The sequence below is a fragment of the Aplidium turbinatum genome, chromosome 15, assembly GCF_918807975.1.
Source record: "Aplidium turbinatum chromosome 15, kaAplTurb1.1, whole genome shotgun sequence".
Taxonomy (NCBI): Eukaryota; Metazoa; Chordata; class Ascidiacea; order Aplousobranchia; family Polyclinidae; genus Aplidium; species Aplidium turbinatum.
This window is the reverse complement of record NC_137486.1, coordinates 18,889,524-18,906,160: the sequence shown is the minus strand read 5'-3', so window position 1 is coordinate 18,906,160 and position 16,637 is coordinate 18,889,524. Positions and strand designations below refer to the sequence as shown.

Below are 16,637 nucleotides of genomic sequence, written 5' to 3'. Positions count from 1 at the left end.
CAATCACAATGATCCAATTCAGTAGCGTAGCTAGGTATTTTGAAAGGGGAAGGGGTTTTGACGGCGGGAGAACCCAGCGGCGGGGTGTCTGGGGGCCTCCCCCAGAAAGTTTTAAAAAATTACTTTGACTTTGGTTCATTCTAAGAGCATGTTCAACAAAAAATTGGGTGTGAATATTACTGTAAAATTGTGCTGTCTTTTTCCATTGGAAATGAAATGACAAAAATTACTGCATTTTCTGAGTAAATTGCAGACCCCCTAATTTGCGGGCACTGTGCGATAGCACGGTTTGCACACTCCAAAGACCGGCACTGCCTAAATGTAGAAATTTCTCTCTCGGCTCCTCATTGCTCATGTTTGTCATCTATTCTTGGCTACGCCCCTGCCTACATTACGGGTTATTGAATTTATTACTGTCTTTGATTTTACTACAGTTTTGCCCTCTTTCTATTTGAGACATTGGTATACATTATGCATGTATATGACCCAGGCATCAAATCAGACCTATTTACATTGTCAGAAGACGTTCATTCAATGCAAAAAAAAATAACTGGTTGGGGAGCAGCTGTAGCAATATCCGATTGCACCCAGCAAATAAAATCCACTCTTTTTAGGTTGATTCAACGTCTAATGGCGTGCAAAAAGAATAGATTGCGCGAACTGGGATAGGCTACTATTAGTTGTCACAACAGGTACGAGCAAGTAGATGCAGCAAGTAGCCTACACGCTGCCACTGGCCCACTGCACGTCTACTTTGTGCTTTAATCTCAGGCTATCGTGTGGAAAATTGCTGTCAGACGCTTGAATCTCTTTGTACAGTACTCGCCCCTAACAATTGCTTAAGTTAAAAGTAAGAACACTTCCAAGCTAATTTGACACACAAGCTGCGCATATTGTAGCGCTGTGTTAGACATGGTACTGCTATTTTGTGACATATCTGTGTTAGACATATCATTATCAATTTCAATAGTCTTATTGAAGGTATTAGCCTAGCCTACTATTAGCTGCGAAGAGATTTTTAGAAATAAAAAAATAACCTGCAAAATTATTCTAATGACAACGTACGCTAAGTCAACAAAACAAAATTGGCACTTTGTTGTTTTTAACAATTGACGACGCCCCTGTAGCGCAAAGCATCAGCTAATTTCAGTACACTTTTAGTCACTGAGCTATCACGCTGGCAGGCTGTTTTGATCGCTCTTTCAAACGAGTAACGACTCTGAGAAAAGCACAAAAGGAATAGCGGTGAAACGCGACACGCCATGACGTGTTGGTTGGTGCTCACGTCGCAGCGGCGTAACGTCTTCGGTGCTTTGCGTCAATTGTGCGACGTCGCGTATGCCTCCTGACTGACGCAGTTTCTTATTTTTTTTATGTTGCATTGTAATGAAGCTGCACTGCAACGATGGAAGCAAATATTGTTTCGTTCTATTAGTTTCGTTGTAGTCTAAATAATGTTAATGGATGTTGTTGTCGATAGTTCGCTCAAGGTACAGCGGTCAGCAAAATTTGTTCTCCCAAAAGTAAAAACTATTTTAATAAAAAGCAAACGGAAAGCACACCATGCCTTAATTTGGCCACCTCTCCCCTAGAACATAGATAAGTAACTGTATTCACGGTGTGTTTGCAAGGTCGGATCAATGTAGACCTAGACACAGGGCCGGATTAAGGGATTATGGGGCCCTGGGCTGAGCTGAAAGTGGGGGCCCTTATCAAGTGACATTTTTCGCTAAAAATTAATGGTGGAGTGGGGCTACGACACGAGCCCAGTTGCATGTATCTGTGGCACCGAATCTCAAAGAGCGGACCAGTGGCGAAGCCAGAAAAAAAATTTGGGGGGGCCAAATATTTGATGAATTGAAGAGAACAACAAAGTGTTTGATTTAAGCCATTGCCACTTGATGTGCAGTGGCGTATCCTGGTGGGTTGAAGCAATAAAAGTGGTAGGGGATTTAGAGCGTGCCGAAGGCACGCGTATTCTAGGGGGGTCCGGGGGCATGCTCCCCCGGAAAAATTTTAAAAAATTACACTCAAATAATGGATTATAGCGCTTTCTGAAAACACTTTTAGGGTAATGTTTGTATGAAATTTATTAGCAGATAAACAGCTATTAACTTATTAAAGATAGCTCTTACGCACAAACGGGAAATAACTGCGGCTTTAATGACCCCTTTCGCCCCCCTGGCTACGCCTATGCAGCGGATCACCTTCTTGTTTGCCCTCGGCTTGTGCAGTCACTTATACCAAAAGAACTTTGACACTGCACCGCACACCGCAAATTAGAAAATTTTCAAAAAATATTTTAACGCGTTACGGTATTTTTTAGAAAGTCAATTATGGCAAAAAGCACCCATGGCATATAACTGGTAACCTACCAGTACAGTTGTGCACTAACTGACTTGGCTGACCAGATCATATTGTCTTATCAGCAATGCATCTAAGTTCTAAGACATCATGCTTTTTCAAATAGAATGTTCATGGATCCAGTATCAGAACTTTTGAACACTTTTGTAAGCAGTAATGCAATTTTAATGTCATTGGCTGTATGAACTACACACTACACAGACAGACAAGATGTCAAGAGTAAAACGTATAGCCTGAACTCACTGGGCTAACTGTTATAGTAACTAATGCGGTAGTTGCGCCAAGCCTATAGCCTGGGAGCTGAGCTTATCAGCTAGGCTATTAACCAAAAACACTCGTACAGTTCCTTCACAAGCCAGCCCCAAAAACCCTGTCAAGTGTCAACTGCAAGCCGGCTCGTGCAGTAGGTGGGACCTGTCAGTGTATAACTCCGGTGCGGAAGAATGTGTCAATCTGTGGTGTATCAACGAACTTTAGAAGACTCGATAGAAGAAGAAGAACTGCATCATATCTAACTGATCATCTTGTATCAGATAATGTCTTCAAAACAGGCAAACCATCTAAGAATTTTCGATGGACTTGCCAACAATGAGTAGACGAGACGAGCCATGAATAAAGGCTTTGCAACAATTCAAAAAGCTCAGCGGCAGAACGGCATGTTTCTACAAAACATTTAGGCTACCGATTAAATTAAGTGAATGTGCTGTGTAAGGGACATAATGAGCTACACTACATTTCTCGCGCAGAAGAGCTTGAAGACCGTTATACTTGCCCCTCATATTGGCAGCATTATCATAACTTTGACCCGTAATCCGCACCATTTTCGGATATGAAAGTATCAAATAAATATGTTTTTTGTTAAAAAAACGAAGAAAAATTCTGGGGCTGGGCAGGGGTGCTGCAGCACATATGGGTGAGCCGCCCTTGCTTGTTTGAGATACGAATTAAAGCAGTACTCTCCAGCTGTGCAACTAAAAAAATTATAAAAAAGATTTTTTTCTTTGAGGTGGGGGCCCCCAAAAGTGGGGGCCCTGGGCTTCAGCCCAGTCCGCCCCCCCCTTAATCCGGCACTGCCTAGACATCATTGTGTTTTGTTGAAACCACCTCTTCAAAGGCTACGTCTAGCTGGATCCGCCATGATTTAACCCAACAACTAGCCTCAGATAAATGCATAATCTCAGACTACATAACGGCCAAAGAATGTATTTAAATTCGTAAAGGGCACCACTTTTTAAGTCGGCATTACCAAAAAAGTCAAATCAACAATTTATTATAATCATCTATCTATAATAAAATATAAAAATTCGTATGTTTCAATGAGAATAGTAGACATTTAACTCCGGATGAATAATAGAAAGTTCTTTCTTTTTCAGCGCCAGAATCGATATTCAATTTATTATTGCCAAAATAAATAAATAAAAAAGATTTTAAATCTTTTAAGGACTTCAGCTTGGGAACCACTGACTAGATTGTATAGTGAACTCGAGTGAACTACATGTCTAATTTATGGCAAGAAAAATCTGTCAGCTTTGAAAAATCAGAAAGCGAATTAACACAGTATCTGCTTTGTTAATTTTTTGTTAAATAATCAAAGAATTTTAGACTATAGTTTTTCCTTGTAGAGATGGAAAGAGAGAAAAACTTTGATTTCGTCTGCTGTTAGAAAAGTTGAGCACAAGTAGGGCTACAGTCAATATGAAAAACAAGCGCCATAAAAAATAAATTCCACGATAGACTGGAAGCAACTTGATCCTACAAGTTTCATGGGACTTCAACTTAACTGGACTTTGTTACAAACATGAAACACAATATTCACTGTAGCCCTATACCCTCTCTGCTGGTGGATTACGTTGCAACCTGGTATGCAATACGTCAAAAAGGCAGCAAGTGTTTATCTTAAATTTAAAACAAGCTATCCTATTGTATCATTCCAAAAAATGGAATGAGTGTATACAAGCTTCATAAATTTCACTCTATTGTTTCAATGGCGGACCATGGACTTTAAGACTTTGGATATGTTCTTCTCAAGACAACAATGGCCGCCCTTCGCCGGTTGACGCCCTTGATCGCCTCCGGTCGTTGATGTAAATGCATCTGCAGACAATGAGTAAATTTTCACGTCCGTGTAATTAATTCACTATGTTTCATTGTGAGCTTAATCTACATAAATTGCCCATTATTAAGAAGATATAGGCTAAATCATTCTTACATGAGGGTAGATTGTGTTTCTCAAAATACCTTCTTGCACTCTTTCTAAAATCGTCTGTCTGTCTATATGCTGTTTCTCAGGCCATGCACACTGTAGGTTACTATGTTGCATTTGTGGAGACAAGTTCTGTGTTTACCCATTACTAAAGTCTATGAGACAGAATGCATTTTGGAATGTAACACATTACGAATTATTCAATTGGCCTAATAGACTAAGCTCTGTAAAATCACACCACATGAAATCATAACTTATTATAATTTTGGTCAAGAGCTACTGACGTTACAGAAACAAAGCTATTTCCCTTTTCATTTAGCTTTTTTTTTCATTGCATCTTTTGTTTTCTGTAGAATCAGGGCTAGTAAATAAAATGCACTAAACAAAATCACCAATTTTCTTTCTTTTGCAGGCAACTGCAACAAATACTCACCCAAGCTATAAAAATAATAACACAATCGAAACAAGACTTTGCAAAAAAGAGTAGTTTGTAACATCAAAAAGCACGCCGTAAATGAAAAGTTGCAGTAGTCAAAGGCTCGAGCCCGAAGACTAGGTCTATATACATTCACCGGCCGTGTGATTTCCAAAGTAAGATTGTTTGGCCCCCTTTCTGTTGAAACTTTTTTTTATTTTAACGCAGTTATTTTAAATCAGCTGGGAAAACACTTTTCTAAAAAAAACATCGAAATACATGATACTTACGTCATTAAAGATATAGGGATAAGGTTCATCCCTGTTGCAAAAAGCCAAGCAAAACCATGGTAGATTTCTACAGTGGCGGGAAACATTGTCAAGAAAGAAGCAGTTGCGATCAAAAAGGTTAAGATTTCTGAGCATGATTGCAGCGCAAATGCAGAACCTAAAATGTAAGGTACGCAATTCAGTTCAGTTTGTTTTTACTTCCGACCATCACAACTAAATATATGCCAAACATAACAAAAAGCAGAGGTCTAGAAAAGGGCAAAACGCAAGATACACAAAATACGTTACAACATATGATGACCAGAAGCAGTAGAAATAAATAACTTGAAGATATGGACCCACCTTGTTCATTTTCAGACACCAAACTTGATACTTGGGCTTGAATAAAAGGCTTAGCTGGGTTAGCAAACGCCATAACTGCTGTAGCTGTAAAAGCATTTCGGTTAGTTGGTTTTAGGTTGTGAACAGTAGCGTTGACAGGGGGGTCCAGGGAGTAATGTTGGACCCGAACCTGAAATGATTTTAAAGGCCCTTCACCTTTTAAAGGGGTCGGAAACTTGAAAAAACCACAACGTATTCTTTGCACATGGTGCATTTTTCTTAAAAGGGTCTTGATTCGGAACCAAAGATCGTTCGGGTACCGGGGCCAAATCGTCTTCTCAATGCCCTGATGGATCATTGCGTTAAATTGCATACACAGTAAACTAAAAGTTAAAATATTACTTAATGTAAGGCGATATATCAGTCAGTCCAATCACGTTTTGACAAGGATAAACAGAAAATACGATTAATACTACAAAAAGTGCTCAATGCCAAGCAAAAAGCCAAGCAGAGCGAATTACATCAAATATAGTTACTATTTTCTAAAAACCTCTACAGCCTGTTTCACCCTAAAAGGGGGGTTATCAGAAGGTCCTAAAAAATACGCAAAAACAGTAAATCGGTAACACAGTACCTGAAAAGATATTAAATATTATAACCTTAATTTAATCTGCAAAAAACTGTAATTCTGATGTTTTTTTGCAGATTAAATTAAGGTTATAATATTTAATATCTTTTCAGGTGTTACCGATTTATTGTTTTTGCATATTTTGGCAAGATTATATTTTGTGACTCTGAAAAAATTCCTCAGTGACAATAGCTTACTACAACACAAAGCACAGCCAAGTAAATAAATTAAACTGTCCGTTTTTTTCGTATTGTCACTATCTATAAAAAAGTTTTTCCTCCATCCCTTAAAACTTACCAATAAAGACAACATAAGTATTTGTTGCAAAAGACATAATAATGCTTGACATTGCCTGAGCGACAAACCCAATAATAATGACCGTATTGTTGCCAATGTCAAGACATTTGTGGTAAAATATCACCAAAAATGGGGAAAATGCCACTCCAATAAATTTTACAGCCTGAAATAAAAGAAGACAAATTTATTTATTTCAACCAATTCATAAATTGAATAAAAGTATAAAAACTACAAAAATAAGCTCAAGCTAAACGTATAAATGTTAATCTTTAAAGCCCAAGCAAGATTTGTACAGCAGTAGGTTTAAGGCCTACACCCTTACTGCCTTTTTTTGTCTAGAAAGGACATGGCATTGACAAAAACTGATTGTCTGTCTCAGTGGCAGCTCGTGTAATGGTGCTGTATCGCTGTAGCTCCATGGATTTGTTTTGGCTTATTCATCCCGTGATAAGAAATGTAAAACATGCCGTGATTTTTCATTCATCATCATAATCCATCGTCGGTTTGTTCCCCACTAGTGAGGGTGGCCGATTGTTTCCGCGCAGCAATTGTTTTAATCCTTTTTCTCCATTTCACCCTGTCCCTTGCATCTTCCTTCTTCAGTCCGACTTTTTTAAATTCATCCTTCACTTGTTGTTTCCACGTTCTTCTTGGACGACCGCGTTTCCTCTTCCCATCCACCTTTAGATCTAGTGCCTTTCTAAGAAAACTTCCTTCCTCCCTCCTTATCACATGTCCATACCATCTTACTCCATTTCCCCATGCCAGTTGGTCTATGGTCTCTCTCATCTCTAGCATATCCAACAATTCTTCAGTCCTTTTTTCCCTTCTCGTTTTCACCCCACACATTGCTCTCACCATTGACCTTTCCGTTCTTCTCAGGATTGCCAGTTCACTCTCTCTCAATACCCATGTTTCGTTACCATATAGCATTGCAGGCCGCACACAGCTCCGATATACTTTTCCTTTCATCCTTAGTAAAAATTTTCTGCCATGCAACATTTCCCCACATTCCCTGAACTTTGCCCAGCCCAATCTTGCCCTTGTTGTCACAGCTGCTTCACATCCACCACTTCCATTTATCCGATCACCCAGATAACAGAAGACTGTCACTGTTTCGATGCCATGGCAGAACTCATCATCATGGCCTTCCACTTCATTCCTTCCTTTACTGCATTTCCCACAAACAAAACACTTCGCCAGTCTTGTTGCGGCTCTCTTGACATTAGCACATCTTGCATGTACCCACTTTCCACATTCCTTGCATTGCATTGAATTTCTCATCACTCTCTTGCCACATATTCCACAGGGATCTACTTTGTTCTCAACAACTGTTCCTTCTGCTCCACTCACCATCACTTTTGTTTTTTCAAGATTCACCTTCATACCCTTGGTTTCAAATGCTTCTTTCCATTTCTCAAACTTTCTCTCCAGTCCCTCCATACTATTACTTGTCAAGACCAGGTCATCTGCATACAAAATTTCACTCAATAAGACCTCGTTCACTCCTTCAGTTACAACGTCAACCACAATAGCAAGTATCAGAGGTGACAAAACTGATCCTTGGTGTACACCAACCTTCACAAAAGACTCGTTTAAATAATTTGATCCAACTCTCACTTTTGTTCTTGCATCCTCATACATAGACATCACAGCTCTCACTAATACCTCCGGTATACCTCTTTTCCTCATTGCCCACTCCATCACTTTCCTTGGTACTCTGTCAAATGCCTTTTCTAAGTCGACGAAACACATATATAGTTTTCTCTGCTTCTCTCGGGATTCCTCCTGCATGCTTCTCAATATAAACAGAGCATCCACTGTACTTTTTCCTGGCATAAATCCAAACTGCATATCATTTAATTTCACCAATGTTCTCAACCTCTTTTCTAGTATTCGCTCCATAATTTTCATTTCATGCTCTAGTAGTTTTACACCTCTATATGCACTGCAACTTCTCACATCCCCTTTTCTCTTGAACAGTGGAACAACAGTACTATGCTTCCACTCCTCCGGCATTCCTTCTCCATCTAATACCCTTTGGCTAAGTTGTAGCATTACTTCAATTCCCAACTCTCCACTTGCTTTTATCATCTCTACGCTCACTTCTGATAGACCGGCTGCTTTATGCAGTTTCATTTGCCTCATTGCCTCCACCACTTTATCACGAGTAACCTTTCCCACTGGACCCTCCACCAGATCAACCTCTGTCATATGATCCCATACATTCTCCTTAGTCATAACATTTTCCGTATGCTCCTTCCACACTTCTCCTCTGCTTTCCGGGCTGAAATGCAATCATTATTTTTATTAAATTTGTTTAGGTTTGCAGACCTTTCTAATCTTTTCGCTTTGTTGACCATTAAATGTCTTGTCCAAGACACAACCAAATACTCTTGAGCGGTGTCGAACCGAAGCCCTTTTCAGCAGTAGGCTATACCAAGACTCTAACCAGTCAGCACTCCGCTATGCAGTCAAAAAAGGATTTGGTATGTTATGAGCGTTGTTCTAATCTATCCGATACGTTATAGCCTAGAAAATATTTCACAAACTACTGTAAGTGGTTAACAGTTGAAAACCTGGGTTGTAGAGCTACTTTAATTTATTTTTGTGGAAATTTATAGTGATCACCAACAATATGTAATGGTCAATGCCAGTCCCAACACAAAATGTGATTTTAAAAAAATGCCTAATTTCACTATAACACACGCTGTTTGCATAGATATAAAAGATTAAACAGTATTGAAAGAACTTTAACTTGCTTTATTTCAAAAGTCGTAGACCTGTTTTGGACTAAGTGTCCAAAACTCAGTGTCCAAAAGCTTCAACTCAGGTCTTAAATCGTATTCCAAAAGATGAAAATGTCTCTCAGGTTAGTGTTTATATTCGGCATTGGTTTATTTGAAAATATTTCCAACACAGGTTTAACTCCTTTTAGTACTTACAAGTTGAGCCCCTACAAGCACCGACGAAAAGCACAGGGGTTTAGACAAGAAATAGATGGTCTGGAACACCATTGTTCCCACCACTACAAACATGTAGCAATCGTACGAGATCAAGTAGAACCACATTCGCCAAACCCGCCCAGGGTAGTACCCCCCGCCGTGGAGACAATGTTCTGCAAAAATATTAAAGAAAATGTCGAAAATAGGTGACCGTAAGTGAATTGTGAAATTCCCAGTCAGCAAATTACTTGTTTTTACGTTAATTCAACGTCTTCAGACTATTTTCGAACGTTTACAAACCGTTGAATCAATGTAAAAATGGTTTGCAGGCTGCTCGGATACGAGCTGGATATTCTTTGTTTCAGAAATGGCCTGGCTGCTGTTATATTTCGTCAAAGTTATCCATCAAATAACATGATGCGTTCTACTGGTGCAAATTAAGCTAAACTATCACATGATGTATAAAGTGACACGTGTGATAGTTTAGCTTAATTACACCAGTAGAACGCATTATGTTATTTAACTAAATGCCTGGTGAACAGCTTCATTCAATTTGTTTATCAAATTTTGAAATATCGAATAAAACCACTCTTCCAAGATTATTGAAAAGTTGCAAAGATACACTGCGACTGCGTGATAATGACAATGAACAGTGGTCACGAAAGGAAATCTCTTCACTCTTCAATTCAACAAGCATCTACTTCTTAGGTTTCTTGTATTCTTTAAGTGACTATACGCAAGGTCAGCTTAGTTGAAGTCGCTTCCTTAACCGAAACGTGCTGCTAAATGCATCTATTCGTCATTTATTGACATCTGAATTAATTCTTAATTTCCATTGAGAGGTTAAAACTGAAGTCCACAAGGCATTGCTAAGTAATAGCACGAAAACCAGACTTAATAATATTATTGTTGGTCATTTGAATATAATATAAATAACGCTTGAAAACTTTGAATATGCAAACCTTGAGAAATAGTTTTGTTTTGATTTTCGTCTCTTGGTCCATGGCATTTGTCACAATGGCTATACTCGCTGGTATAAACAACCCACACGGATCTGACAAGGTCGAGCAACGTGTATTTCTGCGCAGTGACCCCTTTGACATCTATGGAATATAATAATGGTGAGGATTATTTTGTCCTGCTCTGCACAGTTATCAAGAGTTGCTAGCGACTTTACTTACATCTAAAAGGCTACTAGAAGGTAAACACTCAAGGAACCATGGTAGCCAACATGCGTCAACTTTTGTATCATGTTTATATAGACACATGGACAAGGAAAAGCACAACGGTTAGGTCAAATTCAAAATATTTGGAGTAGCCTCATCCAAAACCGCACCCAAGCCTTGTTAGAAGCAGACGACTGGAATAATTTTATCGGTTTGGTTACAAAGATTTACAAATGCACAACGTCCGTCAAAAGTCATTTCGAATAACAGGTCTCGGTCAATTAACTAACTCGGTCTCGATATTTCAACTAGCGTGGTTCTGACACCCACCAGCAGAGACATCATTTCAACTTTGGTGGACGTGATGATGTGTAAACAAGAAAACTTTGGCTGGCTGAGTTTAAAACTTAATAAAACGCTTCAAAACAACCTAAGTACAGTGCATGCACAACAAATTAAGGAAAATATTTTCTTCGTCCACCCCGTTAGCCCAGTTGTTACCCGCGGGACTCAAGATCACGCAGCGCTGGTTTAGCTCTCAGGGTGTGCGCTTGAACAACGCATTTCAGAACTCCTCTCCATTCAGCGGCACCTAATGAATGGAATAATTCCCGGCAACAACACTTCAACAAAAACTTCACTCGCCAATCTCGGTAACCGACCCTGCGTCAAGGGCCTCTAGTCTACAAGTATGCGAAAACTACCAGGAATAACCTATCAAGGCTTTGTCAGTCCGAGAATAAAGATTCAAAAACCAAACCAAATTAAACAAAATATTTTTTCAAAACTTACCTGATTTCTCATTTTCGGTGACTGACCCGTATTGAGATGAAAGAGAAACTGTAGAAAACGCTCGATCTTTTTCATGTTCAAATTCTTCTTGATCTAAATAATTATTTTCGAAGACTTCCGGATATTCGTTTTCTTTATTGATAATGATTCGCTCTCTTTCTTTCGCTTTCTTTTGTTCTTCCCTTATCTTTTCAGAGTTCGGCAATAAAGGGATTAGAAGAAGAGCTATCAAATTGATGATAGCAGTAGCAGCTACAGGAGGAAAAAATCCTTTGGCGTTCATCCAGTAACCACTCAAAATTCCCGCCACTCCACTGCTAATTCCCAGAGAAGTTTCCAGAATCACAAATCTGTGAATAGATTAAAAACTTGTGTGATACAGATTTACTGGTCGCTGTTGTCAGATAACTTTGTTGATTCTTGTTTACACTCTAGTCTACAGTTCTTGGATATGCCACAGAGGAAGTTTGCCATTTCTCGAAGCTGTAGTACTTTTCGTCTGTCTCTCCTGAGAAGCTTGAGCATGTCTGCTGACAAGCTCCTGAAAAAAGTCAGACGAAAAGTATTGCACCCTCGACCAATCAAAAGTCTCTTCTTCACCATGTTCAAGTTGAATACCAGAAATCTAATCTACAGTTCCATTTGATCCACAAATTTTAGTATAAACAGTTTACTTGCGCTCCATTCTGCGATGGATACAGCGCTATATAAAAACTAACATTATTATTATACTTAACTTTAGGAAAAGGATATTTTTAACTCAATTTTATGATTTTGCGTTTGATAAAGATCGGTTGACTACAAGTTTCTATTTGCTGATGGGTTCCAAGTTCTATAGTATTAGATTTTCTACCGCTCATAACACAATTCATACTCATTGTTTTCACAATTACCTTATTCCTCGACTCTCCTTGGGGGTAATGTCACTAAGATACGCAATCCCTTGCATTAACAACGCCATGTAATATCCACCCATGCCTGCTGTGAGATAGTAGAGATAGAGGGACTTCAATTTCCACCTAGAAATGCACAAGCACAAAATTAATAAAACAAAGTCAGTTTTACATCAAGGCTTATATGTTTGGCAGGTTAATGGTTTGAAGTTTCTGCTTTGGTCACACTGAAATTGCCAATAGTTAGCTATTTTTAAAAACTGTTCTCGGTGTTGACTTGTGCAGCTTGACTGCATCGCCTGAGGTTTGAACCATCGTTGGTTGTGCTCACGGACTTAGCCAGCATAAAATTTTGGATGGGCAAATGAGTATTATTGCACATTTCAGTGAGTCCGTCGAATGAAGCCGGCAATTTGTTTGTTTGTTAGTTTGTTTGTTTATCTTTATCCTGCATTGCGAGAAAGCAGACTTGAGCGCTATGCATCGGTGTACGGCTTCCGACGTACACCTGACCCACGCTGCAGCCGACGGCAATGTCTGTTTCCGGTTGTCTACTCTATTTATGACTTAAATTTGGTACTACCCATTACTCGAAATCGATCACTGGGTAGAGGCAATTATCGTAAAGTTTCTTGCCCAGAGAAACAACAGCAAGTGCGGGTGGCTGGAGTCGAACATGCAGGCTCTCGACTGCGAGCCCAACGCGCTAACCACTCGGCCATTGCTGCCTTTGCTGCCTCGGCCATTGCATTCCCCCTATGGGGGTCTAGGAAGCTTCCTCCAGAAAATTTTGTAAAACAAAAACTCCTTTTTTATTTGTGACAGTGAAGCTGCATACTTTGACCCAGCTGTTAGATTGCCCAGTGGTGCCATGCTAACCATACTATTTCATCACCAAGCTACGCGTGATTAAATGTCTTTAAACCGGGTTGCGTAGCAACTGAGGGATGCAAGAAAAATCTACAACTTATTGTTACTATTAGCTTAGGTTAAAACGTGTTCTCAATATACGGTAAAATTTACTCACTTAAAATGAATTGACAACGCAAATAGAACGCTACTCAATGTCATCCCCACTAGAGGAAATGTCATCGCGACCTTTCGGCCAACGCGGTCACCCCAAGACGTCACAAGAATACTAGCTATGCTTGCAGGTATGAACATGGCAAGGTCAAATAATAGAGTCCACCTGAAAAACATTAGGTTAAAAAATGACTGAATGAATATTTAACAACTCTGTTGTTCTTGGGTGGTAGACAATGTCTTAATTTCATCTTTAACCACCTGGTAGTGATATTAAAAAGAAAATCAAGAATGAAAAAATGCATTTTTTTAAAAATGGCAGTGGCACTGTTAAAAAAAAATTCAAAATTTTGTAAAAATGAGGGATGTTTGTTTGTATCTCAAAGAAAGTATGGTTTTCCGTGTAATGTCTTAACTTCTTCTTGTGTATGAGATGGCAGCAGCTACGCTATTCCGTCCTGGCGCTGTAGCCATTGGACCGTGTTACTATCAAGTGCTGTGAGATTGGCATTTCCATTTCGAGGTCCTTAAATAGGGTAATGATGTCTCAACGATAAGAGGAAACATTAATTATTCCGAATAAGAGGAAGCATTTTAGAATCCATAAAATATCAGATGCAACTGAACTAAATAACAGTGAACTAGAAGTAAACACGTGTTAATTTAGTTTGTGCAGACGCTTGGCTGTGTCATGAAAGTCCCAAGAAAAATAATCATACAAGAAAACAAGTGTTCGACTTACAAAACGTAGGCTACTATGTTGAAAAGTGAAAGTGAAAATTGGCATATTTGCTTTCCCAATCACTTAACCTGTTAAGTGCGTATAACGACAATTGTCGTCCGAGACAGTCGCTCTTGCTGTGCGTAAGACGACAATTGTCGTTTTCGTGATCGCAGCTATTCATGGCACTTTTAATTTCGCTTTCCTCTATTCGCTTTGTCTGGAAGGCGCAATTATGACGTGTGAAGAAACATAGATGCATTGTTTACACTACAATAACGATTGCAGCCTGATGGAATTCATTAATCCCTAAATCACTCTATTACAATATTAGGTAGCTTCTGCACTCACCTACAATATAACCACAATTGCAAGAATAAGAAGATTTCGTCCTAAATGTTTTTTTTTTTCTGAAATGGCTTCCTTCCAGTGTATAAAATTCGAACCACATCATGCGCGTTCAGTCAGTGTGAATTCATTTTGATGTAATGTTGCAAGCAGTTTCAGAAATATTTTGTTGTGTCCGAAAACATATTTTGTAACATATAGTCAACAAAACAATAGGGTTTTGTGATGCTGCTAATGTTAGAACAAGCGTCAGAAAATTGTAGGCTACAGTTTGAATATTTCCAAACTAAACTTACGTGTACTTTGTTTTGTACCCTATAAATGCTTAGAAATTATTCTGTTCTGTGAATTGATGTATTTTTTTCTTCATAATAAACAACTAGTTGAATAATTTCACAATGGTGAAAAGTATAATCACTTGAGAGTAATGCGATTACACCAGAAAACAATAGTCCAGCCGGAGACTTTTCCGCAATAGTCGATGAAAAAGTAAAGCAATGGACACAAGAGGAAATCGAACAAAAGCGTATTGTGCTGCGTCATGGGGGTTTCCCAATATCCTAGCAAGCAATAATGCGACGAAAAATACTGCGAGTGATCAAATTAAATACGCACAGTAAGGAGAGTTTTGAAAATTTAATTACGCACTTAACGGGTTAATTTAAATCTTCAATTAGTAACCACAAACTACACATGCCTTTAAAAACGATACGTTTACTGTATTGTTAGGAATGACATCTCCAATGAAGTTTAGCCTACATGCCTTCATCGGACATAAAGCATAGAAACACTTTACTTTGAAAATTGGCAACTTGCTTAAAACGTCTAGTGATCTCCATGCAAACAGAGCAGTTGGTCGCCTTACTTTGACACTTCTTGGTCGATTCGTTCCGTCACCGCGTTTGTCGTGTTGACGTCACAGGAAGGACCATGAGGTCCACTCACGTTTTGTGAAGCAGCAATTTTCTGTTGGAACATAGCAATGATTGAAATCTGCTAGGCTGATGTTCTTCTGGTGTAAATGAGCTGAACCATTAACCGTGTAAGGTTGGTTTGGTTGGTTTTGGATCTTTATCCTCGGATTGACAAAGCCTTGGTAGGTTATTCCTGGTAGTTTCGCATACTTGTAGACTTTGGTTACCGAGATTGACAGAGTGAAATTTCCGATTGTTAAAGTCTTGTTGTCGGGAAATTATTCCATTCATTAGGTTCCGCTGAATGGAGAGCAGTCCTTAGAATGCATTGCTCAAGCGCATACCCCGAGAGTCGAACCAGCGCCGCTTGATCTTGAAGCTTCTTCGTTCATGAGGTCACGCGCTAACCAACTGAGCTACCGGGGCGGACAAACAGATAAAGTACTTCGTAAACTTACTTTGAAGAAACAATAAGTAGACAATTAACAATTAAATTCAACATAACATACCGCATAGATGTATTCATTTTTCAACGGATCCACAAGTAAAGCGCTGAAGCCACCCAGGGCTATGATCACATCAACTTGTATGATGACACGGAGAATGCGTTTAACGCTTGATAACATTGACATAATATTCCAAGCTTAGTAGGCTATGTGTTATCTCCTGCGGATAAAAGAAGTAAAAGTCAAACTTTCAAGTAAATATACATATGACCGCACTTTAAGACTATAAAATTTGTTGTGGTCGTCCGTAATTGAAACAATTTTATTTTGTAACCACGTGCGGGTGGAATAGATTGGATTTCCCCCAAATAAAGAAACAGACTATCGTTTGATTTTTATCCTTTTATGACAGGTAAGACATCTGGATTTGTCTTCTTCACTTTTTATCTTTTTGATTGAATTTGAGAACTTCTCAGCCAGACATCAATCCTTTTTTACATCGCTATTATGTTTGCAGGCGTTGATTTGCAGGACTGGTGACAAAAAAAGTACTAGCAGAACTAACGACTAAAAATTGTTGATAGGCTGATTGAGTTATTGCAAGTTATCGCTCCAATTCTTCTTCGTTGAGCTCCAGGGTCGTGAGACTACCATTTTACCACTTAATCAACAGTTTGCAGTAAAATGCTCGCAAACTATTGTAAATAACTTGGAGTCAAGACTAGTAAAATTATCTCGTGCTTGGCGTTCGTCAATTCTAATCCCCCTGCTCCAGACTTTTGAGAACTGAAAGGAGGTGTGAATAAGAAATTTTCAAAATTTTTGATATTAACTCAGCCAGGTATTGATCTTGCAGCTTAATGCTACCGCT

General features: G+C 39.0%; 1 protein-coding gene across 1 annotated transcript; it reads right to left on the bottom strand.

Annotated features, from left to right (window-relative positions):
• Positions 1–3,557: 3,557 nt before the first annotated feature.
• LOC145784035 (proton-coupled folate transporter-like) lies at positions 3,558–15,952 on the bottom strand. Its single transcript, XM_082595792.1, has 11 exons — positions 15,830–15,952; positions 15,272–15,372; positions 13,342–13,503; positions 12,315–12,440; positions 11,422–11,771; positions 10,426–10,566; positions 9,464–9,636; positions 6,519–6,681; positions 5,615–5,698; positions 5,273–5,429; positions 3,558–4,458 (listed from the first exon to the last, which is right to left on the bottom strand). Exons 1-11 carry the CDS (start codon positions 15,950–15,952, stop codon positions 4,389–4,391), a joined length of 1,650 nt encoding a protein of 549 aa, XP_082451918.1. The 3' UTR covers positions 3,558–4,388.
• Between the last annotated feature and the right edge of the window lie 685 nt (positions 15,953–16,637).

Coding starts and splice junctions, on each gene's coding strand:
- LOC145784035 (XM_082595792.1), bottom strand. CDS start 15,952: ATGTCAATGTTATCAAGCGTTAAACGCATTCTCCGTGTCATCATACAA. Junction 13,504..15,271: donor ATCGACCAAGAAGTGTCAAA/GTAAGGCGACCA, acceptor AATGTTTTTCAG/GTGGACTCTATTATTTGACC. Junction 12,441..13,341: donor GCGTTGTCAATTCATTTTAA/GTGAGTAAATTT, acceptor GTGCATTTCTAG/GTGGAAATTGAAGTCCCTCT.